A 25,060-nucleotide genomic window follows, 5' to 3' on the forward strand; every position below is an offset into this window, starting at 1 on the left:
TCAGCATCACCACATCAAAGCGCAGCACACATGGGCCAGGGCTGAGATGACAGAATGCTCCATTAGCAGTCTGGAATGTCCAGATGAGGTGTCTGGACTGCTCAGGCCTCATGCGCACCCAGAAGGACGCTAATAATTCAGCTGGGCTGACACATACAAAGGACTGGTCGGCTGGTCGGGTGCACGGCAGGGTGGGGATGAAGACGAAAGAGAACTGCGGTCACCTCATCTCTCCATCCATTCTGGAGAGTCTCCCCCAGGGAGTGCCCACGTGGGGAGAAGTCTTTGTGAGGCGGCCAGTAATGAACTGCGGCCATTTACGTCAACAAATGGACACCATATTGCCAGTGGGAAAGACGCCCGGCATCCATACGGCGGAAGGCCAGTTAACGAGCTCCGGGTGCCCAGACCACTGCTCCTACTTTGATTTCCCCAAACAGGCGGGACCAGAAGGGGGCTCAGGGCCTTCCTGCTGCTGTTCTGGTCCGGGCTGGGCTTTCTCCTCCCAGCCGCTCCCCTTCCCTGCGTCCCAGCCCATCACCCGCCTTTCACCTCTCAGGCCACACTCGCCCGGGAGAGAGGGTCAGCGTCCCTGGATCAGCAGGCTCCTCCTCTCCGTCTCCCAAAGGCTGGGGTCTCCGGGAAATGGGTGATATGAAGGGACAGGTGTTATCTTGAGGAAGGGAGAAGTCTCCACAACCCGATGACACCCTGAGTTACTTGTTTACTTCCAGCGTCCTATAGCATATCACAGTTCACTAGTGCCTGTTAAGGGAATTTACACATTTTATGATAGAATTTTCACTAAATTAACCCTCACAAAATGAGCAAATGGCCTAAAAAAAATTATAACAGAAGAGCTATGATTTGAAGATAATACTGGAATTGCAAGCCTGGCAAACAGCATGAAAATGGGGGAGCTGACACGGGTCCTACTAGCTGTTCTGTCATCCTCATCATGAGATAAAAACCATACCCATGTAATTGGATAGGATGGCATGTGAGTCAAGACATTATGAAATTATTTACAAGACTATTGAATTATGGGTTTACATCCAGTATCATGAACAATGAGCCTTGCCCTAAATATAGATGGTACCTTGAAATATAGCTAATAGTAGTACAAAGCCACAATTAGGAAGATATTTAAAAATACCATTTTTTATCTTTAGCCCATCTTTTTAAAACTTATATATTTGTGTATGTTTTATGACATATGTAATAATGTAATATATTAACGCAAAGTAAAAATACATAACGTAAAATATGGGTATATATTAATATACTTATATAAATATTTATGTATTTATATTGATAGTGATATATTTACAGATATTTGGCTAATTGCTCAAAAATATTTTACTGAAGGGAATAATCAAAAAAATTTGGACAGCCTCTGGTCTGAAAAATCAGGGCTTCTTTTAATCATTTTAATCATGTTCTTAGACCTTAAGAAGACAAATTTTGTGTTTAGAGAGAATACATAAATTTTCGTTCATTGAAGAGAGGAAATTTACTGGAAAAATGAGGGTCAGACCGGGAATCGGAAGGGGTGGAAAAATCAGCACAAGCCAGGCGTGTCACAGTGGGCCAGTTCTGCTTTTCTGTCATGGTTCCTACTCTTCTCAGAGCTCTTGTTCCACAATCACACGGGAAGCCATATGTTTCTACCCTCCAAGCACGGGCCAAGTTGGCTTGATGGCAGTGAGGCTGATGCAGCATCTGGAAAGCCAGTGTGTCCACCCCTGAGACTCTGAGCCCCTCCTGTCCCTTCCAGAGGTTAAAGAAGCCCAGGAAAGGAGCCTGACTTCCCTGCACCTGGAGGAAATAGAAGCTTTGAAAACAGAGCCCAAACAACATGCAACAAACCAGGGCACGCTGCCACCACAGAAGCAGATCTTAGCAAGCCCAGCTTTTTTTGTTGTGCTTATATTTAGTTCATGTTCCTTTAGTTTAGGGGATTTTCAAAATATTTCACTCCTCCCCAAGTGCACGTTCCCCAGATCCCATGTGGCTCCTGAGAACTCTTTCATCATGAAACAAAAAAGTGGATCCACTTCTGGCTTCACTTACAGCATCTGAGACGATGAGAACTGAGTCAGAAGACCCAAATCAGAGCACCCTCTCTGAAACACACGGTTGAAAGGCATTTTCTAGAGCTGGTCTTTCTTCAAGCTGTGTGTGCTTCCTTCCAAACCAGGTCAAAGTCTGGTGTTGTGTGATAAGATTTCAAGATCAGGTAAAATCGGGTTAAAATGTATGACTATAAGCGAGTGCCTTTCCTTCTCTAAATGTCACATGTCTCATCCATGGAATAAGGCCCCTTCCGTTTCCCCTGCAACCTTTGAGGGATTTCTCCTCTTGAAATAGTAGAAGAAATCCCGAAGAACGGAAACAAGAGTGAATTAGAAGTGCTCTCTAATACAGAAGGATATTTCTTCCTTTCATACATCCATCTTATATGAAGAGAATAATGCATGGAAAACATGCTCTGTTCTGGGTTGCTTTAGTCCTTCTGAGCGTTAAGAAAGTACAAAAGCTGGATCACAGAAATTGTGATCTTTACTTTTACAGAATTAGCCAGGGAGGGAGAGGAGAGCAAGAGAATGCCATTTCTGTCCTCAGGCCTGGCAGCTTGGTGTGAGCCAGCCATGGCTGGTAGAGGGAGCCCGGGACTTGAGTCCATTGGCCAGGCCTCCACTTCATTTAACTGCCCACCTGCTGGCTAAGGGAATTGGACAAGACAACTTCTCAGCAGCAAAGTTTCTCATCTATAGAAACATGCCCATAACAGCATTTCTATTTTCTGGCTAAAATGGTTGTGCCTTTCCCCAACAGGTTATTCTCCATCCCACTCCAAACAGCCCCAAACAGTCAGAATGGCACAAAATGACAGTCTCCAAAAACTGCCCCGATCAAGACCTCAAAATCAAACTTGCTGTCCGAATGGATAAGCCTCAAAACATGAAGCATTCTGGGTAAGTGTTTCTTCTTTGAGTGACAGTTTTGGACACACCTTCATTTCATTTCTTAAAATATTTTTTTTTTTTTTTTTTTTTTTATTAATGTTATGATAGATTACAACCTTGTGAGATTTCAGTTGTACATTTTTGTTAGTCATGTTGTGGGTACACCACTTCCCCCTCCGTACCCTCCCCCCACCCCCCCTTTTCCCTGGTAACCACCGATCAGATCTCCTTATCAATATGCTAATTTCCACCTATGAGTGGAGTCATATAGAGTTCGTCTTTCTCTGACTGACTTATTTCGCTTAACATAATGCCCTCGAGGTCCATCCACATTGTTGTGAATGGGCCAATTTCGTCTTTTTTTATGGCTGAGTAGTATTCCATTGTGTATATATACCACATCTTCTTTATCCAATCATCAGTTTCTGGGCATGTAGGCTGGTTCCACGTCTTGGCTATTGTAAATAATGCTGCGATGAACATAGGGGTGCAACGGACTCTTGAGATATCTGATATCAGGTTCTTAGGATAGATACCCAGTAATGGGATGGCTGGGTCATAGGGTATTTCTATTTTTAACTTTTTGAGAAATCTCCATACTGTTTTCCATAGTGGCTGTACCAGTTTGCATTCCCACCAACAGTGTATGAGGGTTCCTCTTTCTCCACAACCTCTCCAACATTTGTTGTTCTTGGTTTTGGATGTTTTTGCCAATCTAACGGGGGTAAGGTGATATCTTAGTGTAGTTTTGATTTGCATTTCCCTGATGATTAGTGATGATGAACATCTTTTCATGTGTCTATTGGCCATATTCATATCTTCTTTTGAGAAATGTCTGTTCATGTCCTCTGCCCATTTTTTGATCGGGTTGTTTGTTTTTTTGTTGTTAAGCAGTGTGAGTTCTTTGTATATTATGGAGATTAACCCTTTGTCGGATAAGTGGCTTGTAAATATTTTTTCCCAATTAGTGAGCTGTTTTTTTGTTTCAATCCTGTTTTCCCTTGCCTTGAAGAAGCTCTTTAGTCTGATGAAGTCCCATTTGTTTATTCTTTCTATTGTTTCCCTCAACTGAGGAGTTACAGTGTCCGAAAAGATTCTTTTGAAACTGATGTCAAAGAGTGTACTGCCTATATTCTCTTCCAAAAGACTTATTGTCTCAGGCCTAATCTTTAGGTCTTTGATCCATTTTGAGTTTATTTTGGTGTGTGGTGAAAAAGAATGGTCAATTTTCAATCTTTTGCATGTGGCTGTCCAGTTTTCCCAGCACCATTTGTTGAAGAGACTTTCTTTTCTCCATTGTAGGCCCTCTGCTCCTTTGTCGAAGATTAGCTGTCCATAGATGTGTGGTTTTATCTCTGGGCTTTCAATTCTGTTCCATTGATCTGTGGACCTGTTTTTGTACCAGTACCATGCTGTTTTGATCACTGTAGCTTTGTAGTATGTTTTGAAATCGGGGATTGTGATTCCGCCGGCTTTGTTTTTCTTGCTCAGGATTGCTTTAGCAATTCGCGGTCTTTTGTTGCCCCATATGAATTTTAGGATTGTTTGTTCAATTTCTGTGAAGAATGTTCTTGGGATTCTGATTGGGATAGCATTGAATCTGTATATTGCTTTAGGTAGTATGGACATTTTAACTATGTTTATTCTTCCAATCCATGTGCAAGGGATGTCTTTCCATCTCTTTATGTCATCGCCTATTTCTTTCAAGTCTTAAAATATTTTTTAAGAAAAAGAAAAACTGATCTTCAGAGAACTACATGGAAGGAAATACAAAGGATTCATGAGAGATTATTAAAATACTTGACTTTGATATTTACTATAAGCTCCCTCAGTTCTTATGATTACTGTATTTACTTTTGTGCTGTCAAAATAGAATAAGTTCCTTCTCCTTTTCTAATTGGATTTCTAGTGTAATTCAAACCCTTCCTAGAAGCAGCCTGGGTGATTCTGGTTTAGGGGGTTTTATTGGCTTCTAATACCTTCTCAAAGGCGTCTAGATCTTTCAGACTCTGAGGATCACTCACTTGCACCTTCATTAACAGCCACATCCAGGAGGTGTGAGCAGTTGCTGTAGGCAACCTTCAAACAATCAATTCACATTAAATCAGTTTTAGTGTTCGGTGTAACATTTAAATAAATGACCAAGAAATAGAAAATTTATGATGATTTTCAGTTTCTTAAGGTTTGAGAGGAATGACCAATTAAGTAATTTCAAGTACGATAAAAAGATTAGGTAAAGTATAGTTTTATTTTACAGATCAAACCAATGATTTGTACAGGAAATGTTTGTTGACAACTGGGTGTATGCTGAGCCATGGCTTATTAAACTAAATTGCTTGGACACCGGTATCTCAGAAAATGTGATCACTTAGAAATAATTTGGGCCATATAACTCTGAATAGGAGAGTGTTTAGCCAACGGTAGGGAATGGATTGTTTTTCAAGGATTCTGCAGGTACCGTTTGCCAACCAGCCATCATTCTGCTTAGCCCCTCGTCAGTAGAAACGTCTCGGTAATTCTCTTTGTTTGTGTTTGTTTCTCTTTGTATGTGTTTATGAGAGGGCTTAAAGTGGGAAAACTGAGGATTGGTTATGTGCTAGAGGTTTGGGGAATTCAGAAACCCAGCACCAGTGACTAGTTGCTGATTGAGACCGATTTAGACAGAAGCCCATGAGAGGTCCCAGGGGGAGTGACGAGGACAGGAAGTACACATCTCAGTAGATGAGCAGACCACAGCAGCATGCTGTTAGACAGTAAGGAAGAGCACCCTAGTCTTGGTGCCACAGAGTTCTGGGGGGCAAAAAAAGCTCAAGGTTCCAGAGAACGATAGATACCTACCAGTCAGGGCACTGGAGGGGGTCAGGCATGGGGAACTCCAGAGGAAGCAAAGGTCGCCCACGAGCCGGAGACCCATTACTGAATCTGAATTCCAGCTTGGATTTGGGAAATTTACATGGCATTATCTTGAGGCCAACCTATTCCCAGAACCTGAGATGGAATTATGGCAAAGCTCTTCTGCCTGCGGCCAGGAGAAGGCCAGGGGAGAATGAACCAGGCCCTTGCTACACACTCAGTCCTTTTTCAACCATCCATGGTGAAGGCTGCCAGCTTCTCCTCAATTAAATTAGCGACTCAAGAAGATGTCTCATGAAATGTTTCTGAGGTCGGCTTTTCCTCCTTCTTATCCTGGCATTTATTCCAAAATGTTAAATGGAATTTCTCCCATTATCTCTTCCCCTTCAATGTAAACATCCTTGTTTCAAGACAAAGGGTTTGCAAATTCTGTGAGGTTCCTATAGCACCCAGGAAAAGATTCTGCATTTTAGCAAAATACTGGCTCATAAATACTCAGTAAATATTTGCTAAGGGAACCAGAGCCTGAGTGAGCAGGACAGAGGTAGAGAGAGAGAAATAAGGAGGGTCGAGCAGACCAAAGAGAGAGAGAGAGAACAAAAATGTGAAAGTATCTATCTTCAAAACTGCTTTTTTAAAAACATTTTCCTTAAAAGGATCAGTAGCTCAGCCCACGTTCTAGGCCCCTTTGAAGCACTATACTAGTTTTACAAATACTCTCTTATTTAATCCCTATGCCAAACACTTGACATATTATTTTCCCCATTGGACAAATTCCCATTTCCCACATTCTCTTCATTTACTCTGCTGGAAACTGAACTAACTGGTCTGGTTCAGTACTGTTTCTGTTGATTCATTTGTAAAGTTAGTACCATATTTCAGGCTCTCTTGACCCTACGGATGACAGAAGAAATATGTAGCTCACTTCTGACAGGTTTTACAGTCGTTTCATATCACTAGGCTGCCATTTAAAAATTACCCCTGCCAGGAAATATACCAGGAGGGCCTAAAGTGGCTCTGAAAAGTGGACAATGGATGCCGTAATAACTCTCTCAGACCCCGTGGCCTAAATCAGGGGCGAGCAACCTTAGCTGCATGAGGGATGATTCAGGGAAAACGAAAATGTTTGGGCTACTTTTTTTTTAACTTAAACTTTAAATAGCTTTTTGAAGCTCCATCATGTGGGGAAGGGGGATAGAAATATCAGAACAAGGTCATAAATTAGAGAATGAGAGAGAAAAAGGAATTTTTAAGAAGCCTGACTGAAGTTACAAATTGTATCCACTGCAATGTTTATTAAAACATAAAAGGAAAAGCAGAATTACTGTGAATTACTCCCTGTTGGTGGATGTGGTTCCTTGAATGAGCTACTGGGCCATTCAAAATCACTTTCTTTATTGAATAGAAAAATGTCAGTGAAAAAGTCAACACTGCTTTTTGGCCTTAAGAGATTAGTATCTGGGAATACTTCCTTGGTGGCTTTCTAATTGTTCGTCTTTTACATCCATATGGTGTTTTCAAGTTCAGGAAGTGCATTCCCATGCATTATCTCATTTCCTCCCTGAAACAGCCTCACAAGGATTAGGTATTATTATGCTCCCATCTTAATAAATGGCTTCTCCCTTCACTCAGTTGTTCAGACCAAGATCCTTCGAGTCGTCTTTCACGTTTCTCTTTCTCTCTCACCCCTCATCTCATCCATCATCAAATTCTCTTGACTCCACCTTCAACTCTAGACTCCACCTTCAAGATAAATCTAGAGTTCCACCTCTCCTCACCACCTTCCCATCACCATTCAAACCCACGCCACCATCACTTCTCCCCTTCACCTGTTGCACTTGCCTCATAAGCAGTCCGCCACTGCTGTCCTTGCCTCCCTCTAGTCTTTTTTCCCACCCTGAAGCCAGAATAGTTCTTTTAAAAACACAAGTCAGATCCTGCCACTTGAATGCTGGAAAACCTCCAGTGATTCCCTATCTCATTCAGAGTAAAAGCCAGTGTCGTTACCGTGGTTACAAGGCCCTACCTGACAAGGATTCCACTACCTATCTGAGCTTGATCATTGCTCCAGATGCATTGGCCTCCTTGCTCTTCCTCAAGGATTCCAAGTGCACCCCCTCCTCAGGGCTCTTGTCCCCACCATTTCCTCTGCCTTGGATGACCACTCGCTGTCCGCCACCCAGATGTCCACATGGTTCACCTTGCCTTCTGCATGTCCCTGCCTTTCTTGGCCCACCTCTGTCCCCCCAACCCCTTACTCTGCTTTATTTTCATCAGAGTACTTATCGCCATCTCACATATCACATATTTCTTCTTTTATTAGTTTGTTTTCTGTCTTCCCCATTAGACTGTAAGTTTCTTCTCAGCAGGGACGTTTGTCTCCTTTGTTCAAAGTAGCCCGTATCAGGCCTGAGTGTAGTCAAAGTCCAATAAATTGTTTGTTGCCTAAATGAATAAGCGAGTGAATGAATCCCCACTTTACAAAGAGGGAAACTGAGGCTTAGAGTGGTGAACAGACTTGCCCAAGTCAGAGAAAGCATCAGAGCCAAGTCTAGAATTGTGTTATCCCTTTCAGTTTAACTTTAGCTGAGGACCTGAAACTTGAATAAAATACAGAGTGCCCCATGGTTCCACTCTGGATTCATTCAGTGAACCACAATCCACTAACCAGGAGTAACTGACAGCAATTCTGATTTTCCTTTTATGTTTTAACAAACCGTAAAGGGTATACAGTTTGTAAGTCTTAGCCAGGCTTCTTAAAATCCTGTTTCCTCTTCCATTTTCTTAGCTGTTCTGCTGCTGGAGACTTCTCATTCTTCAAAACCATCACACTCCTCTCTCCTCCTAAGTGTCCGAGACACCATTCACACTGGCATGGACTTTCCAACAAGGCTACCTAGACTGACCTAATTGAATACTTTTAGGATTCCATTTTATCTCCCTTGTTGACATATTTTTTCTGTAAATGTCAATTAGATCAAGTGGGTTGATAGTGTTCAAATCTTCTAAATCCTTACTGATTTTCTATAAATTATTGAGAAAGAGGTATTGACATTTCTGAGTATAATTATGGATTTGTTGTTTGCCCTTACAGTTCTGTCTATTTTTACATCATGTATTTTGGAGCTCTGCTGTTAGTTGCATAAGCATCTAAGATTATTATGTCTTCTTGATGAATTGACCTTATAAAATGATCTTATGAAATGATCTTCTTTATCCTCTGGTCATATTCTTGGCCCTGAAATTTACTTTGCATGACAGTAATAAATATAGCCAATCCAGATTTTTTTAAAACTAGTGTTAGCATCATAAATCCTTTTCCATCCTTTTACTTTTTACCTGTTTATGTCTTTAAAGTTCATTTCTTGTAGGCAGCATAGAATTGGGTCTAGCTTTTTAAATCCAATCTAAAAATTCTGGATATTTAGCCTATATATATTTAATGTAAATATTGATATGGTTACATTTAAATTAAATTGCTATTTGCCATCTTGCTGTTTGTTTCCTGTTTGTCCCATCTAATCTTTGCTCCCTTTTCCCTTTTTTTCTTCCTTCTTTTGCGTTAATTGAATATTTTTATGATTCTGTTTTATCTTCTTAATTTTGTTATTATATACAAATGCCAATTAGGTCAATTGCCTAGAATGGAATCCTTGGCACTACCACTTACTAGGTATAGCCAAGTTGCTTAACCTCTCTGGGCCTCATTTTGCTCAGCATAAAATGGAGGTAATGATGGTGTTTGCCTCATAGAGTTGTTATAAGGATTAAATGTACAGCATTTAGAACAGGTACGTGGTAAGGGCTACAGCTACAGAAGCATTGGTGGTGATTGTGGTTATCATCATCGATGTTCTTGGCTTTCATCCATTCTTTGCACTTTTCCCAGCCCATGCTTCTTCCTGCTGGGCTGCTGCAAGAAGACCAAGGTATCTGGAATCTTAGCACCCTCCTTGTTCTCTTTCACTTCCAAGGAGTGGAGGAAAACATCGCAGTGGGAATCATGGTTCTTGTCTCACTGTGACTGCTCTTCTTTGAAGAAATTCTCATGAATAATTTATGGCCAAAAAACCACTTCAGCTTCATTATTGCATGTGGATAGGCACCACCCTGCTAGCATAAGACACAGAGGAGAACAAGTGCGGCACCTCCTCCCTTAGGGCTGAGCCTCACTCTCCACTTGGACCCAAGCAGCACCAACTCCTCATTTTCTAGGTTCTTCAGTGACTTCTGGCTCCACAGCCCTCCAAGATGAAACCTTGGCCTGTCCCTGGTTTCCATGTCCCTCTCAGCCATCCTTACCCCTTTGTAAGGTGTCCAGCGGCAAGTGATTCTGGCCTATATCCTGAGGGAGCATGGACTCTTCTCCCTGCACTGGATGCTCATCCCCAAGCATCCTGGGAGAAGATACACAATAAAAAATTTCCCCATGACTAGCTATTGAGCACCCACCATATGCACCCCTAGTGCTAAGCACAGAAGATACTTCATAAACAGAGCTCAGTTACTAATTCATTTACATTCACAAATACCGCATGAAGGAAGACGGTCCTTTTTTAATCAAATGACAAGTTACACGCATCGCTATGGGTGCTGCCCTGCCAAGTAGACTCAGGGCAGAGGGACACTGAAGCCAGGGGGTCTTCCATGGCTCAGCATTTGTTTGAGATCCCTGGTACTTAAGTTCAACCCAAGTGCATCTTCCTCATCTTTTTAGTCCTTTGTAGTTCACTCTGGCCTCTCATATAACAAAAACATCCCCAGCAAATGACAGGGATGTCAGTGACCCACTGGCATGGGTTTTGCAACAACACTACAAACAAGGATACATAGAATCATGATGCAAAATATGACCTGGAGCCCCAAACCCAGACGTGCGTACCTCCCTTTATATCCCAGCAGATATAAAGCTGTGTGACCAAAGCTGAATGCAAATTCAAATAAAGAATCAGAGATGAATCCTTTGCAAAGTTAGTAGTTAATAGTCTTTATCCTGGACCTATGGCTTCTACTCCTATGACTACTAAGAGTAACAACAAACAACAATAATGCCTAACGTTATCTGGCATTTACTATGTGCCAGGTCCTGGGCTAAACACTTCACATGCATCATCTCCATCAGTCCTCGCAACAACTCTATGAAGTAGATCCTATGTTTTCCCCATTTTACAGCTGAAGAAACTGAGGTACAGGGCAGCTAAGCCAAAGGGCAATTAATGACAGAGCCAGAATTTCCACCTAGATGTTTCTACTCTGAGTCTGAGATATAACCACTTGGCTAAACTTCTGCTCCCTACACTAGAAGCTGATTTATCTATTCGTAAATCCAGATGGCTGCATCTCTGGATGGCCTGAAGAGAGAGTTGAGGGCCACTAATGCCCACACACATAGATCTGTCTGTAGTGTGAGGAGCTAGAGGGAGGGAAAGCCACCTGTATGTCTGCAATGACAGAACTTCCATCTGCTCCAGGTACTTTGCATTCTGTTTAATGAGCATGTTTCAACCTCAGAAAATACAGAGCCAGAGCTGACTAGACAGAAACCGTACATGGCTGCCCTCAGTTTTTCTCGGTTTTAACACCTTCTGGTATGTGCCAAATTAGTAATAAATTCTGAGGAAAACCTCAGCGGGAAAGCCCCTCCTTCACACAAACCAAGTGATACTTTCCAAAAGATGATTGTTAATTTTTCTCTGATTCCACTGGGCTTTCCTATTCAGAAGCCTTTAACCGGAAATCTTCTCTGATCAGTTGGAGTAGCAATTCATGTTCTTATTTCAATAAAGAAAACACATTTTGTCACCTAGAATGGAGGAAGAATAGCACAGTGAGGAGAGGGCTCTAGAACCAGACTGTTCTGAGTTTAAATTCTGGCCATGTCGTTCACCACCTGAGGAGCCCTGCAGCAGTTACTCGAACTTTCTGGACTTTGGTTTCCTCAACTATAAAGTAGGAATAATAGCATAGTGACATACCTAATAATAAATGTTTACTTTGTGCCAGGTATTGTTCTAAGCACTTCATATTTCCTTAACTTCTTTAATCCTCACAAGAACCCTTGAAGTAGATACCATGATTATTATCCCCATTGTACAGATGAGAAAACTGAGGTCGAGATAAATCTAGAAACTTGCCCAAGTTACACAGCACCCTTGGTAGCCTGGCTCCAGATTCAAGCTCTTAACCCCTCCAGGTGGGTATAATAAATTCATGTAAAGTGTCTGGCACAGTGCAGAAGCCTGGTAAAACCTCACTGTGTAGTAATTAGTATTTTTATTGTGAAAGGAAATGAATGATTCAATATGAATTACATCCTATGAGTTCTAGGGAATTCTTTTTTTCCTACTTCCATTCTCGTCAATTAAAACTATAAACACTTTAGGTGTAGTAGTTGTGTTCATTGTTTCGAATGTCTTTCTGTGGATTCAAGTTAAGAGGAAAGAGAAAATGGGTAGTAGTGCCAGATATGATTCCAGGAAAGTGTAAGACTGTGAGAACCTTGCCAGTCATTACTAAAAAAAACAAAATTTTTTGTTTTTTTTTTTTAAATTTTTAAAAAATTTTTCTTTTTTTTTTAAAGATTTTATTTTTTTCCTTTTTCTCCCCAAAGCCCCCCAGTACATAGTTGTATATTCTTCGTTGTGGGTCCTTCTAGTTGTGGCATGTGGGATGCCGCCTCAGCTTGGTTTGACGAGCAGTGCCATGTCCGTGCCCAGGATTTGAACCAACGAAACACTGGGCCGCCTGCAGTGGAGCGCGTGAACTTAACCACTGGGCCACGGGGCCAGCCCCCCACTTTCTTTATCTGATCTTTTGTTCCATCTATTTCCCTATGTACCTATGTCCAAGGAGATTTCTTTTCACATATTTAGCCATTGTTCACTATTATAATGATACGTTTTCCTCTCTACACAGAGATATTTTATAATAAGCCTGACATTTATTGTGCATCTACTTCCTGCCATGCCTCCTACTTATACTTCACAAGCATCATCTCATTTAATCCCCACAACAACCCTGCAAGGGAGGAACCATTCCTGGCCCCTTTTTCCAGAGCACCAAGAGGTTAAGTATCTTACCTAACATCTCAGCAGAACTAGAATTGGAAAACAGTACTCTCAACCAGTACAAGCCAATAACCCTCTCTCTCCTTAGTCCTGGCTAAGCCTCCCTTTTGTGTGCATTTCTGCCATGAATACATTAATATATCATTTCAAGAAGTTTTGGAGTGTTGTCCAAGACAGCTGGATGTTCCACGTAACAACAGAGCTGACCATGTTGACCTCAGGGCTGATGAACTTACCAGCCATCCAAACATTTCCATGGCCTCAGCCTCGGTCCAGCCACCATCCTCTCTCTCTTGTCTGTACCACTGTACCCATCTCCTCATTGGTCTCCCTGACTTCTCTTTTGCCCCTTCCATCTATAGCACATTCCCCACCCAGCAGCCACTAGGATGATCTTAAATAGAAATACAATCATGTTAATCTCCTGCTTAAAACCCTTCCATAGTTTTCCATCTTTATTTAGAATGAGTGTGTTAATGATCTGATTCACCCATTTAAAAGATCACCCTGTCTGCTGTGTAATGAATGGAGTGTAGGGGGAAGAGTGAAAGCAGGGAGGCCAATTAGGAGCCTATTGCCATAGCCCAGGTGGAGGTGATCGTGGTTTACCTGAGGAGTAGCAGCACAGCTAGAGATAGCCGGGATATATTTTGGAAAGAAAACTCAAAGAATTTGGTGATGGATTGCATGTCTTTAGGCAATGTTTTAAAATTTCATCAGAAATCTTTATAAAGATGCTCTGGTTTCCCAAGAGCGTGGCATTCAAAACCAATTGAGGGGCCAGCCCAGTGGCATAGTGGTTAAGTTCACATGCTCTGCTTCAGTGGCTCGGGGTTCGCGGTTTTGCATCCTGGGCACTAACCTATACACCGCTTATCAAGCCATGCTGTGGCAGTGACCCACATACAAAATAGCAGAAGATTGGCACAGATGTTAGCTCAGGGCCAGGCTTCCTCAGCAAAAAGAGGAGGATTGGCAGTAGTTAGCTCAGGGCTAATCTTCCTCAAAAAAAAAAAAAAGCAATTGAAATATAGCAATAAGCAAATATTTATTGACCACTTACCATATATAAGGAACTGTGCTAGGAATATAAAAGAAGAACAAGGTCCTATGCCAGGGATTCAGAAAGAAGGAACAATGTTCCTTCCTTCAAGGAGCTCACAGTCCAATAGGTACAATAAATATGAAAACAAATAAATTATAGCAGTGTGATCATTGCAACAGCAGAATTATCTGCAGAGCCCAGGAGGTGGTGACGTCAAGGTAAGGATTTAAACTTAGGAAGAATACAAATTCAAACCTCAGCAGCCAAGACAAGGCATTCCAGGCAGCATAACACATGCAATGTTATAGAGATGTAAAACGTTACGGTGTGGTTAAGCTGGGCCAGAAGATGAAGAGGTTTTTAGGCCAGGTCAAGATGCTGGTTTTCTCTCTATAGGCCAAGATTTCCCCGAGTGCGCTGATGGTACACAAGATCATTTTAGTGATATACAGACAAGCATGTATTAGTTAAATAGTTATGAGTGTATTTTAATGTGTTACATAATGTGTATTTAGTATACCCAGCTATAATATAAAGTTTCCTTTCAAAATAAATTGGCTCATGTTAAATAAGTCAATTTGAAGAAAAATGTCAAGTAAATCATAGAATAGGTGGACAGATATGGAACAAGTCATGAAAGTGGAATGTGAGTGGCCAAAGTTTGGGGCTCCCTTCATGTGAACAAGGAAGACCCACTGAAAACTTCAGCAGGGAAAGGATGATAGGACTTGCAGATGGTATGGTCCATCTCATGACCAGGAGGAGGAGGAAAATCACCCTGATATCCCTGAAACCCATTAAGAGGGTCATCTGCAGTTATCCGTGGAAGCAGATGTGTGGGCTGAGACTGAAATAGTGGAGGTGTGAAGTGCACAGACTGAGCAGAGTGAAGAACTTTCCAGGAGGTAAAAATCAACTGCACTTGGCGATTGAGGAAGAAGCATGCGCAGAAGGACCCAGGATGACTCCTGGGCTTCTGGCTCAAAGGTCTGAAAGATTGTGATCACCAGCCACTCCTAAGAGCCCTGCAATTTATCAAACAGGATAAATTTTAATTAGACGCACTCTTCATTATGTCCCAAAGAGGAAATTCTGTCTGATTGTAGGTGAAGTGAGGATTCGGAAGTTGTCCAGGTGGTTTTGATGGCAGGGAAAGCCAGTTTGGGAACTTGAGTATTTGAGTGCGTTTGAGGATGACCACATCTCTCCTCACTTGGTCCAACAGAGTAAAAACCACCAGCCTCACTTTTCTGATCAAGGCCATTTCAACATGTAGCCATCCACAAAGCCAAGGGGTAATTCATGAATGAATTAGTAACGCTGATCATAAAATCCCCAGAAAGCTTCGAGCTGTGCCTCTGTAGTTCTTAACCCTGCTTTTTACTTCATTTTTCTGTACAAAGGTTAACTCCCCTCAACAGAAGAGCATTTGTGGGGAGGGGTGTGGGGAGGACCGTCTATGTCAACTTGAAACTTCCTCCCTGTAACACACCTGCATTTGCCAGAATTACAACAAAAGGAAGTGAGGGAATGTTTTACTGAATGAGACTTGACAAGAGGTGAAAGAGCTGCAGTTGCGAGATCTAGCACTCTTTTTTCTCTCTTGTGCAACACCTTTCAGGAGTTTCCCTCCCTGAAAGACTTTTAGCACATATCCAAATTAAGTCACAGTGTAACATTTTCCAAGGCACTTTCTGGAGTCAGTCAAGGAATCTAAGTCAAGTCTGATAATGGGCCACAGTTCCTTCTGTAAGTGGAAATGAACCTTGCCCGCTATTTCTTATTCCCAACCCCACAGCTTCAGGATCTGCTTTCAGCTTCTGAGCCTTGTGCATTTCCTTGTTTTGGAGTACCAAGCTTCATGGTAAAGTGTATTAAACTACATGCTCGCTCAAGCATTAATGGGACTCTGGTCTTTTTCCTTTTCCTTAGGTATTTATGGGCCATCGGTAAGAATGTCTGGAAGAGATGGAAGAAAAGATTTTTTGTGTTGGTGCAGGTAACTTCAACTCTAGTGCCAATCTTAAGAGCCATAAATTTTAAAGATTTGATAGGTTTGGTTAATGTTTTTTAATTGAGGTATAACTTACTTAAGTGCGCAAAGCTCAAGCATTCAGCTCGATGAATTTTTAGGTTATATATCCATGGAACCACCATTCAGAGGAATATAGAATATTTCTAGCACCCAGAGAGCTCCCTTGTGCTCCCCTTCCTATTTTTATATCCCTTTAAAAATTAGTGCATGCTCATTATTTTTTAATTCTAAGAATACAGAATTATATGAGATAGGTAGGAGAAATAAACCCCCACCCCTGCCAGTGATGGAGGACCACGGGGAGGGAGCAAGCCTGTGCCTGATTAGGGCAATAGGGACATTAACATTGTTGTAGAAGAACTTGCTGTTTCTAAAAGGCACTAAGATAGTTAATATGAGAAAAGTCAATTTAGTTGGACTTTTTACATCTATTTTGTCATTTAATATGCTTGATTTTTAACTACCTGTGAAAGAGCATTCCACTCTTCTTGATGCCTGGGGCTTTCAAAAGTCTTAACTGACCTCCTATAACTATGTTTAATGTCTGGAATCTTTCAAGATAGACTCTTTTTTTTTTAGCCAAAGATAACCAAACTCTCGTGTTGTTCTGCAACCAGGTTTTTTTAAGAAATGGCTCATTGTAGACATTTTTCTATGTTTGCACATAGAGCTCTGGCTCTAATACCCGTAGAATTTTCCTCTTTTTTTCCTTGTGATGAGAACTTTTATGATTGAACTGCTTAACAACTAGAATTTTCCTTTTTGTGGGCCTCTAGACTTCCCCAATTGGGACTATTATTAACCAAGCAGCATGGAATACCTATGTATACACGGAAGTAGATGTAGATGCAGATATTGATATTAGTAATACATTAGAAATATATAAATAGTATCTTTGCTCTCTTGAGTGTTTCTTTAAGAAAAAATTTCCAGAAACAGTAGTAGCTGTCCTTGAAAATCTCCCCTCATCACTTTTTGGAGAGGTTGTTTGCTTTTTGCATCAGGATTTTTCAGTTTACAAAGGAATTTGCCATTGCCTCTTTTTAATTTGCAGGCTCCACCAGAGCATGTAAACTATAATACAATTTTCAAAAATTTAATTTATGCTGTTTTCTGAAAGACATCACAAAGTGAGTCAACGTGTAATTTAGTGACTAAAGGTATTTCTTGGGTTGCGTGTTGGCTATAAGCACTGACTAGTATTTAGAGCGCTATCGGTTCTGAACGCTCACTATAAAGCAAGTACCTCTTTCGTCTAAATGGTCTTGCAAGTTCCACCCACCCTGAGCTCCTAAGACTAGACTTTCTACAGATACACTCAAGTCTCTGCTGTGCCACTAAGGCAAAATGTATCTCTCTGGCTATAAGCAAGAGGTAATCTTTGCTTTCATGAATGCTTGAAATTGTTTGAAAGTCCTAAAAGGAGGAGAACACATCCATCACCAGCCTGCTCAAAATCTCTCCCCTCCCACCCCTGTCTCTCTGTCTCTGTCTCTGTCTCTCTCTGACAAACACACACACACAGTCTACATTTTTGTCTGTAATGCAGAACTGTTCAAATTCTCCCTGAGATTTCCTTTTAGTGCTACTACCAAAAGATAGATTTTAAATGGACTTCCTACAAGCCAGGGACAAAGCACAGTCTCAGAGGGGTGCTAAACCAAAGCGGCAATTCCGTTTTTAAGGATCAGGGCTTAAATTATTATGGCTGTAGCTGGAGTCCGCCCCACTGACTGTGAAAGGAATGCAGCAGTTGCAGGGGATTTCTGGGCCAGAGACTTAAGTGTCCTACACCATGAGATGGTAATCTCCAAGTGGGGGCCTGGACCCCCTGCACTGGGTGTTGTTTAAAACACAGATCCCAGGGTGCCGTCTAGAAGACCCTGATGCAGGCAGTCTGAGATGAGGCCCAAGAATCTGTATATTTTGCAAGCACACCAGGAGATACCCATGTAGGTTGTCCAGAGACCACCTTTGGAGAAACATTGCCTCAGTGGTCATTGTCCCTTTTAAAGTGAAGACTCCCATTTCCTTAGGACCACAGCCTCTCAGAGTCTATGTTCTCCATGGGGCTGAGCATCAGAGTAGCTAAACAGGTGATTGTATGCAAATGATATGACAAAGCCTCCTCATCGTGTTCCTTGAAATTCCAGTATATGCCCTAAGAACGTGCCTTCAGACTCTGACCCGAGGATTAAAGGGCAATGGGTCCTTAGCACCCGAAGTCAAGAAATCTCTGGGTAAACTCATTCTAAACCCCAGGGGCCATAGTAGGGACCAAACACATTGATCACCATTGTCAGGAACTGTGACCAAACCAATGCTAATGAAGAAGGTGCCAGTTCCATATTGCTCCCCCTGAGCCCCTCCCTTGGGTGTATAAGGGGAGGAGTGGAAGCAGCCAACTCATCATCTGTAACAGGCTAGAAAATCTCATCTCTACCAGCTTTTTATTTTAAAATATTTTTCTTCTACGCTAAAAGATTTCTAGTTAGAATCAATTTTTTATTGGTCTTCAGCCAAAGTATTTCTGAGATACTTTTACCCTTTTAGTACCATATGAATCATAATAGTCTATGGTTCCTCTAATAATGCCAATAATTGCTTGTACTTATATGGTCTCTCAGAGTTTACTAAGTAGTCATCAAGCTGGTATTTACAACCTTTCTGTTCTACAGTGAGGACACGTCTTATCCCCATTTCACATTGGAGGAAACTGAGGCTGAGAGGGGTTAAATGACTTGCCCAAGGTCAATGGCTCATAGGCAGCCAAGGTGAAAGCTAACACAGGTCTTCTGATTCCGAATGCCTTCCATGATTCCAAACACTTAGGTGGGACTGGTGCTCAAAGAGATTATGTATGTACAATGTTCTAGAACTCACTTACCTTGCATCAGATAGAACTAATGTGGCCCCTAAATCCGTATCCTATTTCTGATTCCCTACAGATAATATAATGACTGAAAACTCTGACTATTCCAGCTTTCAGAAAAATCACTAAATCTGAACAAGATAAAATATTGTCAGATAATGTAAAATGCCTTGTACTAGAACAGTTGTCACCCAGGAAACAGTATTAAAATAAGTTAACCATGAAAGTCAATTGTAAGTCGTAAGTATTTGAGTGATTTGTAACTCTGAACAAATGTCCGTTTTTCCCATTCAACTTCACAATTGCCCTTAAGGCAACTGCCTATGTTTATATTCTGTTTGCAAATGACAGCAATCAACCCAAACTAGCTTAAATTTTAAAAGGGGAAGACTTGTATTGGTTAGGTAATTAAATTAGTAATTAACTAAAGAGTTTCTGGCATGGTAGGTCCAGGGCTTAAACAAAGTTATCAAGACTCACTCTCTCTATCTATACCATCCCTTGCCTGAGCTGTCCTCTGAGCTAGCTTCACCCTCTAGCAAGGTCTCTCCAAGCAGTGGGCTCTGGCTGGTCAGTTTAGCAGCCCCAGAGGAAAGGCAGCTTTTCATTCCCAATAGTTCTAGCAGAGGCCCTGATTCAGCTTTCATTGGCCCAATGTGGTCATGTGCCCATCCCTCTACCAATCACTGTAGCCAAGGAGATGTGAGGCCAATTGGCCAGGCCAGGGTTACATATCCCACCCACCCTACCTCCAGCTAGAGGCACAGTTAGCCCTCCACAAACTAAATGGGCTGAAAGTGGAGAAGAGGGTGATTCCCCAAGGAAAATCAGGATTCAGTTACCAGAGCGAAATGAATGTTCTGCATGCAAACATAAGAAATGTCCCACAGTTGTTATCATGATCTCCACTTAAGGGTGATGAAACTGAGTCCCAGCAAAGTTAACCGAACTGCCTGGGGTTCAGTTAGAACATAACGGATCTGAGAATCAAATCAAGTCTGCATAGCTCCAAACCTGTTCTTCCTCTGCTCCACCAAGTGGCCTTGATGTCAATGTCAATCAGGAGTCTGAGATTTAGACTCTGTGATCTTGCATTCACAACCATATCACATTGAAAATGACCCTTGGTTCCAGGAATTATGTGCTTCACATCATAAAAATTTTCTCCATCCTCAGATCTTGGCTTCATCAGTCAGTGCTGCCTCACGGAAGCCTTCCCCAACCACCCAGCTAGACCAAATCTCAAGTTCTTACCTTACCATATATCTTTCTTTTTTATACTTATCACCATTAAAGTTACACATTCCTGAGATAATGTGATTAAGGTCCAACTTTTCACGAGACATGAGGGCAGGAATCATATCTGGTTTTGCACATCTTTATATTCCTAACACCAAACACATTACCTAAGTTTTTGTTAAATGAATGAATGAATGAATCTGTCATAAATAACGAACTCTTTTCTAAAATGTATGTAACTTTTCTAAAACATATGCCACTAACTTTGGACAAGATTAGTGACTAGGGCTCGGTAAAAATAATAGCTAAGTCATTCTTAAAGAAAGATAAGGAAAGGGGATTTAGACAAAATGTGTTCTATCGCTAGTCACGTGTCCAGGTACTTTGGTCTTCCACGGGTGGTAGGTGGACGAAGAGAGTAGAGTCAGGGACAGGAAAGGACTGACCTTCTTATCTCATAACTGGACTCTCGTTTCCTAAATATAATTGAAACTCCAGGCAGCCTTAAAGTTTCTAGACAGTTCGTCGATGTTAAAACAGTAGCTGTCAAACTTTAATGCTCCTTAAGAGGTATCTGTGGCAATGATGAAAAATATAGATTCCTGAGGCGCTCCCTGACCGGAGATTCTGATTCAATTGGTCTGAATCTGCATATTTATAACCTGCCCCCCCCCAACATACACACACTCTAATGAAAGTGGCCTCAGTCCGCTCTTTAAGAAACATTATTTCAAACCTTTTTCTAGTTTAAATAGTCTTTGGAAATAAGCTGGGGGGTTGCTTGTATATCAGAGGTCCAGCCACCATTCAAACAAAACCTCGAAGACGAGACCCTCAGGAGTCCCAACAGCCCGTCCCCTGATTCCATGAGAAGCTACATACCAGCTGAAAATCCCGAAGAGTAAAAACTGGAGTCGGTTAAGCCCGTCTCTCCAAAGTTCATCACAGATGTCTGCTGGTCACTCAAGATCATCAAATCTCTCTGTTTTCTGTTGTTCTAGTCCAGCCTCTCTGGCACAGGTGGCCAACTCTCTGACTTCTAACATGTATTCTAGGCTCTTCTATGCCGTTCTTACAACAGCACTCACTATCTCAACTTTTCCTCAAAATACAGTTTAAATAGAATTCTGCTGTGACAAAGAAACATTCATTTCATTGGAAATAGCTTTCACTTAGTGATGTCTTGCAGAAGCTTAAAAGAAAACCATGAAGCTCCAAACCTTTGCTATTCCCCCACCCTTCAAGCACCCTAGAAAAACTGAGTTTCCCCAAAAACTTGCCATAATTAGAATTATTCAAACAGAAATCATTTCTTCTCCTCTCCTTTATTTCCTAAAGTAAGTTGCCAAATCCCAAATTAAAATGGTCCTAATAAACCAAACCAAGTTTATTTTAGCCCAAAGTTAGTCAGGAACAACTTCAGCATTATTCCCAGAAGAGGGCAGCAGCATACAGCGCTCTAAAAAGTAGCACCTGAAACAGAAAAGGAGAAATACAAAAGCCCCAAGCATGTAGTGATAGTAAATGCATGAATCTTGAAAAACACCATTCTGTTGCGATATTTTTCTGATTTCAAGTGACTGTCTGCCACTCTCTTATCTGTTTAGCTAATCATCACATTAACCAACTATGTCATCTCTTGGGTTGCCAGAGACAGTTAAAAATCACCACAAAACCCTTCCAGTGGCATCTGTGATCACTATCATGCGGGGGCCTGGGGGATCACTTCTCCATGGGACCAGTGACAGGGTGGAAAGGCCTGGTGCTGTGCTTGGAGTAACATGTAAATTTGGGAGAAAACCTCTTTTTATTGGGTTCTACATACTCAACTTTGTAGAACCAATTGGACTCAATTAGTGAAATCCCATTATAAGGTAGATTTTGCTTATGGAGAGGGGCGTATAACCAAGATGTATGACTCCCTAGGTCTGCCTTCAAAGGATTTATAATCTAGTAGGCAAACACACCTACTCAGCTACTCTATATTACAATAGTAGTGCCACATGCGAGGAAACTGCTTAAATAACTGCATATATTATTTGCGAGGTGAGTGTCATGCAGGCTGTGCGCAGCCCTCCACTGCTCAGTTAATCCCCCAGCAACAATAAAATACAGGTAAACTACAGTTGAGGACTCTGAGACTCAGATAGGTGACAGCTTATCAGAGCTGAGATGGGGCCCCAGGCCTATGTGACTTCCAAGCTTGCACTCACTGTTAACCTTCCTTTTTAGGAAAAGAGTATGTCATTGGTTGTACTTATTGCAAAGAATAATACGTGTCCACTTATGAAAGTACTCAGTGATCTGACCTTATGTTTCTGTTGACGCCCATCAAGGTCTTGTAATTTAAGGAGCAGGTTCTACAAAGCATGTGCATTATAAAGAAACCCAAGTCAGGCAGAAAGTTTTCATCAGGAACCAACAGAGGGCAGCAATAGATAAACCAACCAGTAAAACATTCTCCCCTGAACTCCCTTTATCTCGCCGCTGGGATGTTCAGGCCACTGATAGCACAGGAAATACATGCAGGACTTGAGAGTGCCAATTTCTTATGGCCATAAAAAAAAAAAAAAAAGACAAATTTCACCATGGAGAAGGAAACTAAAAATGTCCCTAGCAAGGATCAAAGTTCACTTAGAAAATGTCATTTGTAATAAAGGGAACTAAGAGATGAGGGATGTGGCACTCCTTCACCAAGACATTTGACATCCGTGGATGGTAAATATGCCCATGAGCTTTTAGCCCAAAGCCTGAAGGATGCTTGCTCTCCCCTGGGCTCCTTGCAGACAAGCCAGATGTAGAAATGCTAAGTATCGATGCTGCGTCTAGATGCACCATGACGACAGGGTCCTGCAGGCCGGCCTGCAGCTGCGGAGCACGCACCTGGCTCTGGCATGGATGTGCGTACTGGTATTCAGGGCGGCACCAGTGACAACGGCTGTGCCATTAGGGGCTGAGGATGGCTCTACTATGACTGGCACCTAGCGATCAAGCACTCATTGCTTGTGACAGCATGTCATTCCTGCACTTGTCTGAGATGAAGAGAAGACTTTTCAAAGCAACCAAAAGCACTCCTTCAGCAGGAGAAGAGAGGGGGGAAAATAAAGTGTATGCTTGATGCTGAGAATTGGCCTGCAAGGCATAAAATGCTAAAAAAAAAAAAAAAAAAAAAAAAAACAGGGCATAAATTAATAAATGGCTAGTCTCAACTTCTGAGCAAAAAGCCTGTGTTGTGTCTGTGAGTGTGGCAGTCTCAGACAAAGACATGGTCATATTAGGTAGAACCTACAAGTATGCCATTATTCCATCAGTTTTGACCTACAAAAATGGCGATTTCATGTAATTTAAGCCAATTAAAACAGCAGCAATAATGATAATAGCTAACTTTTATCCAGCACTTACCAAGTACCAGAAAAAGAGTCTAAGCACATTCCACCTGTGAGCTCATTCATTCCTTACAATAAGCCAGTGAGGAGGTAGGTTTGCAGATAATATCCAGTCTGCAGATGAGGTACCAGAGGACCAGAGAGGTTAAGTAACTTGCTCAAAGTCACACAGTTTAGAGGTGGCCAAACTCAATGTGAACCCAGCTCCTGGGTGCAGGGCCTCAGGGAAAGGGATCTGGTTGAATGGGAGGGTTTCTTCAGGGAAGATGGGCTCTCAGGGACCAACTTCACAGTCTGTGCTTTTCCTTCCCAGGTCAGTCAGTACACGTTTGCCATGTGCAGTTATCGGGAGAAAAAGGCGGAGCCTCAGGAACTTCTGCAGCTGGATGGCTACACTGTGGATTACACCGACCCCCAGCCAGGTACCCACTCATCCTAAAGGCCATGAACTCACAAAACTCCCCCCCTTTCCAAATCCACACACAGCTAGTATTTGCTGGGCACGTACCCCATGCTAGGCATGAAGCCAAGTTACTGGGGCTTCACAGATGACCACGGTCCCTGATCTTATGGAATTTCTATCCTGGCTGAGTAAATACCATCCCAACCAAGAGCTTCGGTTTTACTCAAGGGATCCTAGTAAAACCCAAATGAAAATATAATACATTTTTCTTTTACATAGCTGTGCCCACATCAAGTATATGCCCCACCCTAGAATACTGAAAAAGAAATTCCTGAAAAAGAAGTTCTGTATGTACACCAAGGACCACGTGTGTGTGTGCGTGTGTGCGTGTGTGTGTTGTGTGTTAGTGTGTGTTGTTTTTCATCGGTGATATCTGAGCTTGGCAGGTACATATTTTGTCTCCAGTCCAAATGAGCCCGCCCTGTATGTCCATATCCACTAACTACAATTCAAGGTTAGCTGATGGCACCTGATAAGAAATGCCCCCCAAAAGTCTTTTTTCCTAAGAAGACACCAGTCCACAAGCATAGACATCCGAGCTCCTAAGCCTTATGTAACTAAGAGACCCACACAAATGGTAGTATTTCTCATAAGTTCTACATTGCATGAGTTCTATATCCTGCCCCCTCACACCTCTCCCCTCCACCCATCTTATCTTTTTCCCAGAAAAAAATGAATAGAAATCAGCCTCAAAGAACCTTCAAAATGGGAGGGGGGGGGGTGCGAAATCATTTCAGCATATTAATGAACAACAAGCACCAACAGCCCTCTCCCAGAGAAGTTTATTTTTATGCCAAATCTGCACAAGGGAAACATTTCCAACCATACTGCATTATTTGGCCCAAAACCTTTTTTTCTACTCCCATATTGCTCTTCCACATGCAACAAAATACACATAAAAGAAAAACAGAGTTTGAGAGAAGACGGAGTGTTAACCTGAAAAGGTGGGGCAGAGGAGGCCTAAGCCCCAGCCCACTTAGGAAAATTAGCATCTCCGGAATCTCGGCCCTGAGTGACTTGGACCAGCCCCTTGGACTTCCACAGGTAATTAGCATCCTGCCAGACCGTGATACAAAGCTGACCATGTAAGGCGTGAATTAAAGGCTCTGCCTGGAAATCCTTCATAATAAA

The 25,060-nt window shown here is 41.9% G+C and overlaps 1 protein-coding gene across 32 annotated transcripts in view; it reads left to right on the forward strand.

Moving 5' to 3' along the window:
• Nucleotides 1-25,060, forward strand: part of CADPS (calcium dependent secretion activator) — a 438,027-nt gene that overhangs the window by 257,131 nt on the left and 155,836 nt on the right. For all 32 annotated transcript variants that reach the window (XM_070238689.1, XM_070238692.1, XM_070238698.1 and 29 more), the window contains exons 8-10: nucleotides 2,839-2,978; nucleotides 15,867-15,933; nucleotides 23,780-23,888. In XM_070238689.1, coding sequence (XP_070094790.1) covers nucleotides 2,839-2,978; nucleotides 15,867-15,933; nucleotides 23,780-23,888 — 316 coding nt within the window. The remainder of the gene's footprint in view (nucleotides 1-2,838; nucleotides 2,979-15,866; nucleotides 15,934-23,779; nucleotides 23,889-25,060) is intronic.

Source organism: Equus caballus, chromosome 16 (assembly GCF_041296265.1).
Source record: "Equus caballus isolate H_3958 breed thoroughbred chromosome 16, TB-T2T, whole genome shotgun sequence".
NCBI lineage: Eukaryota > Metazoa > Chordata > Mammalia > Perissodactyla > Equidae > Equus > Equus caballus.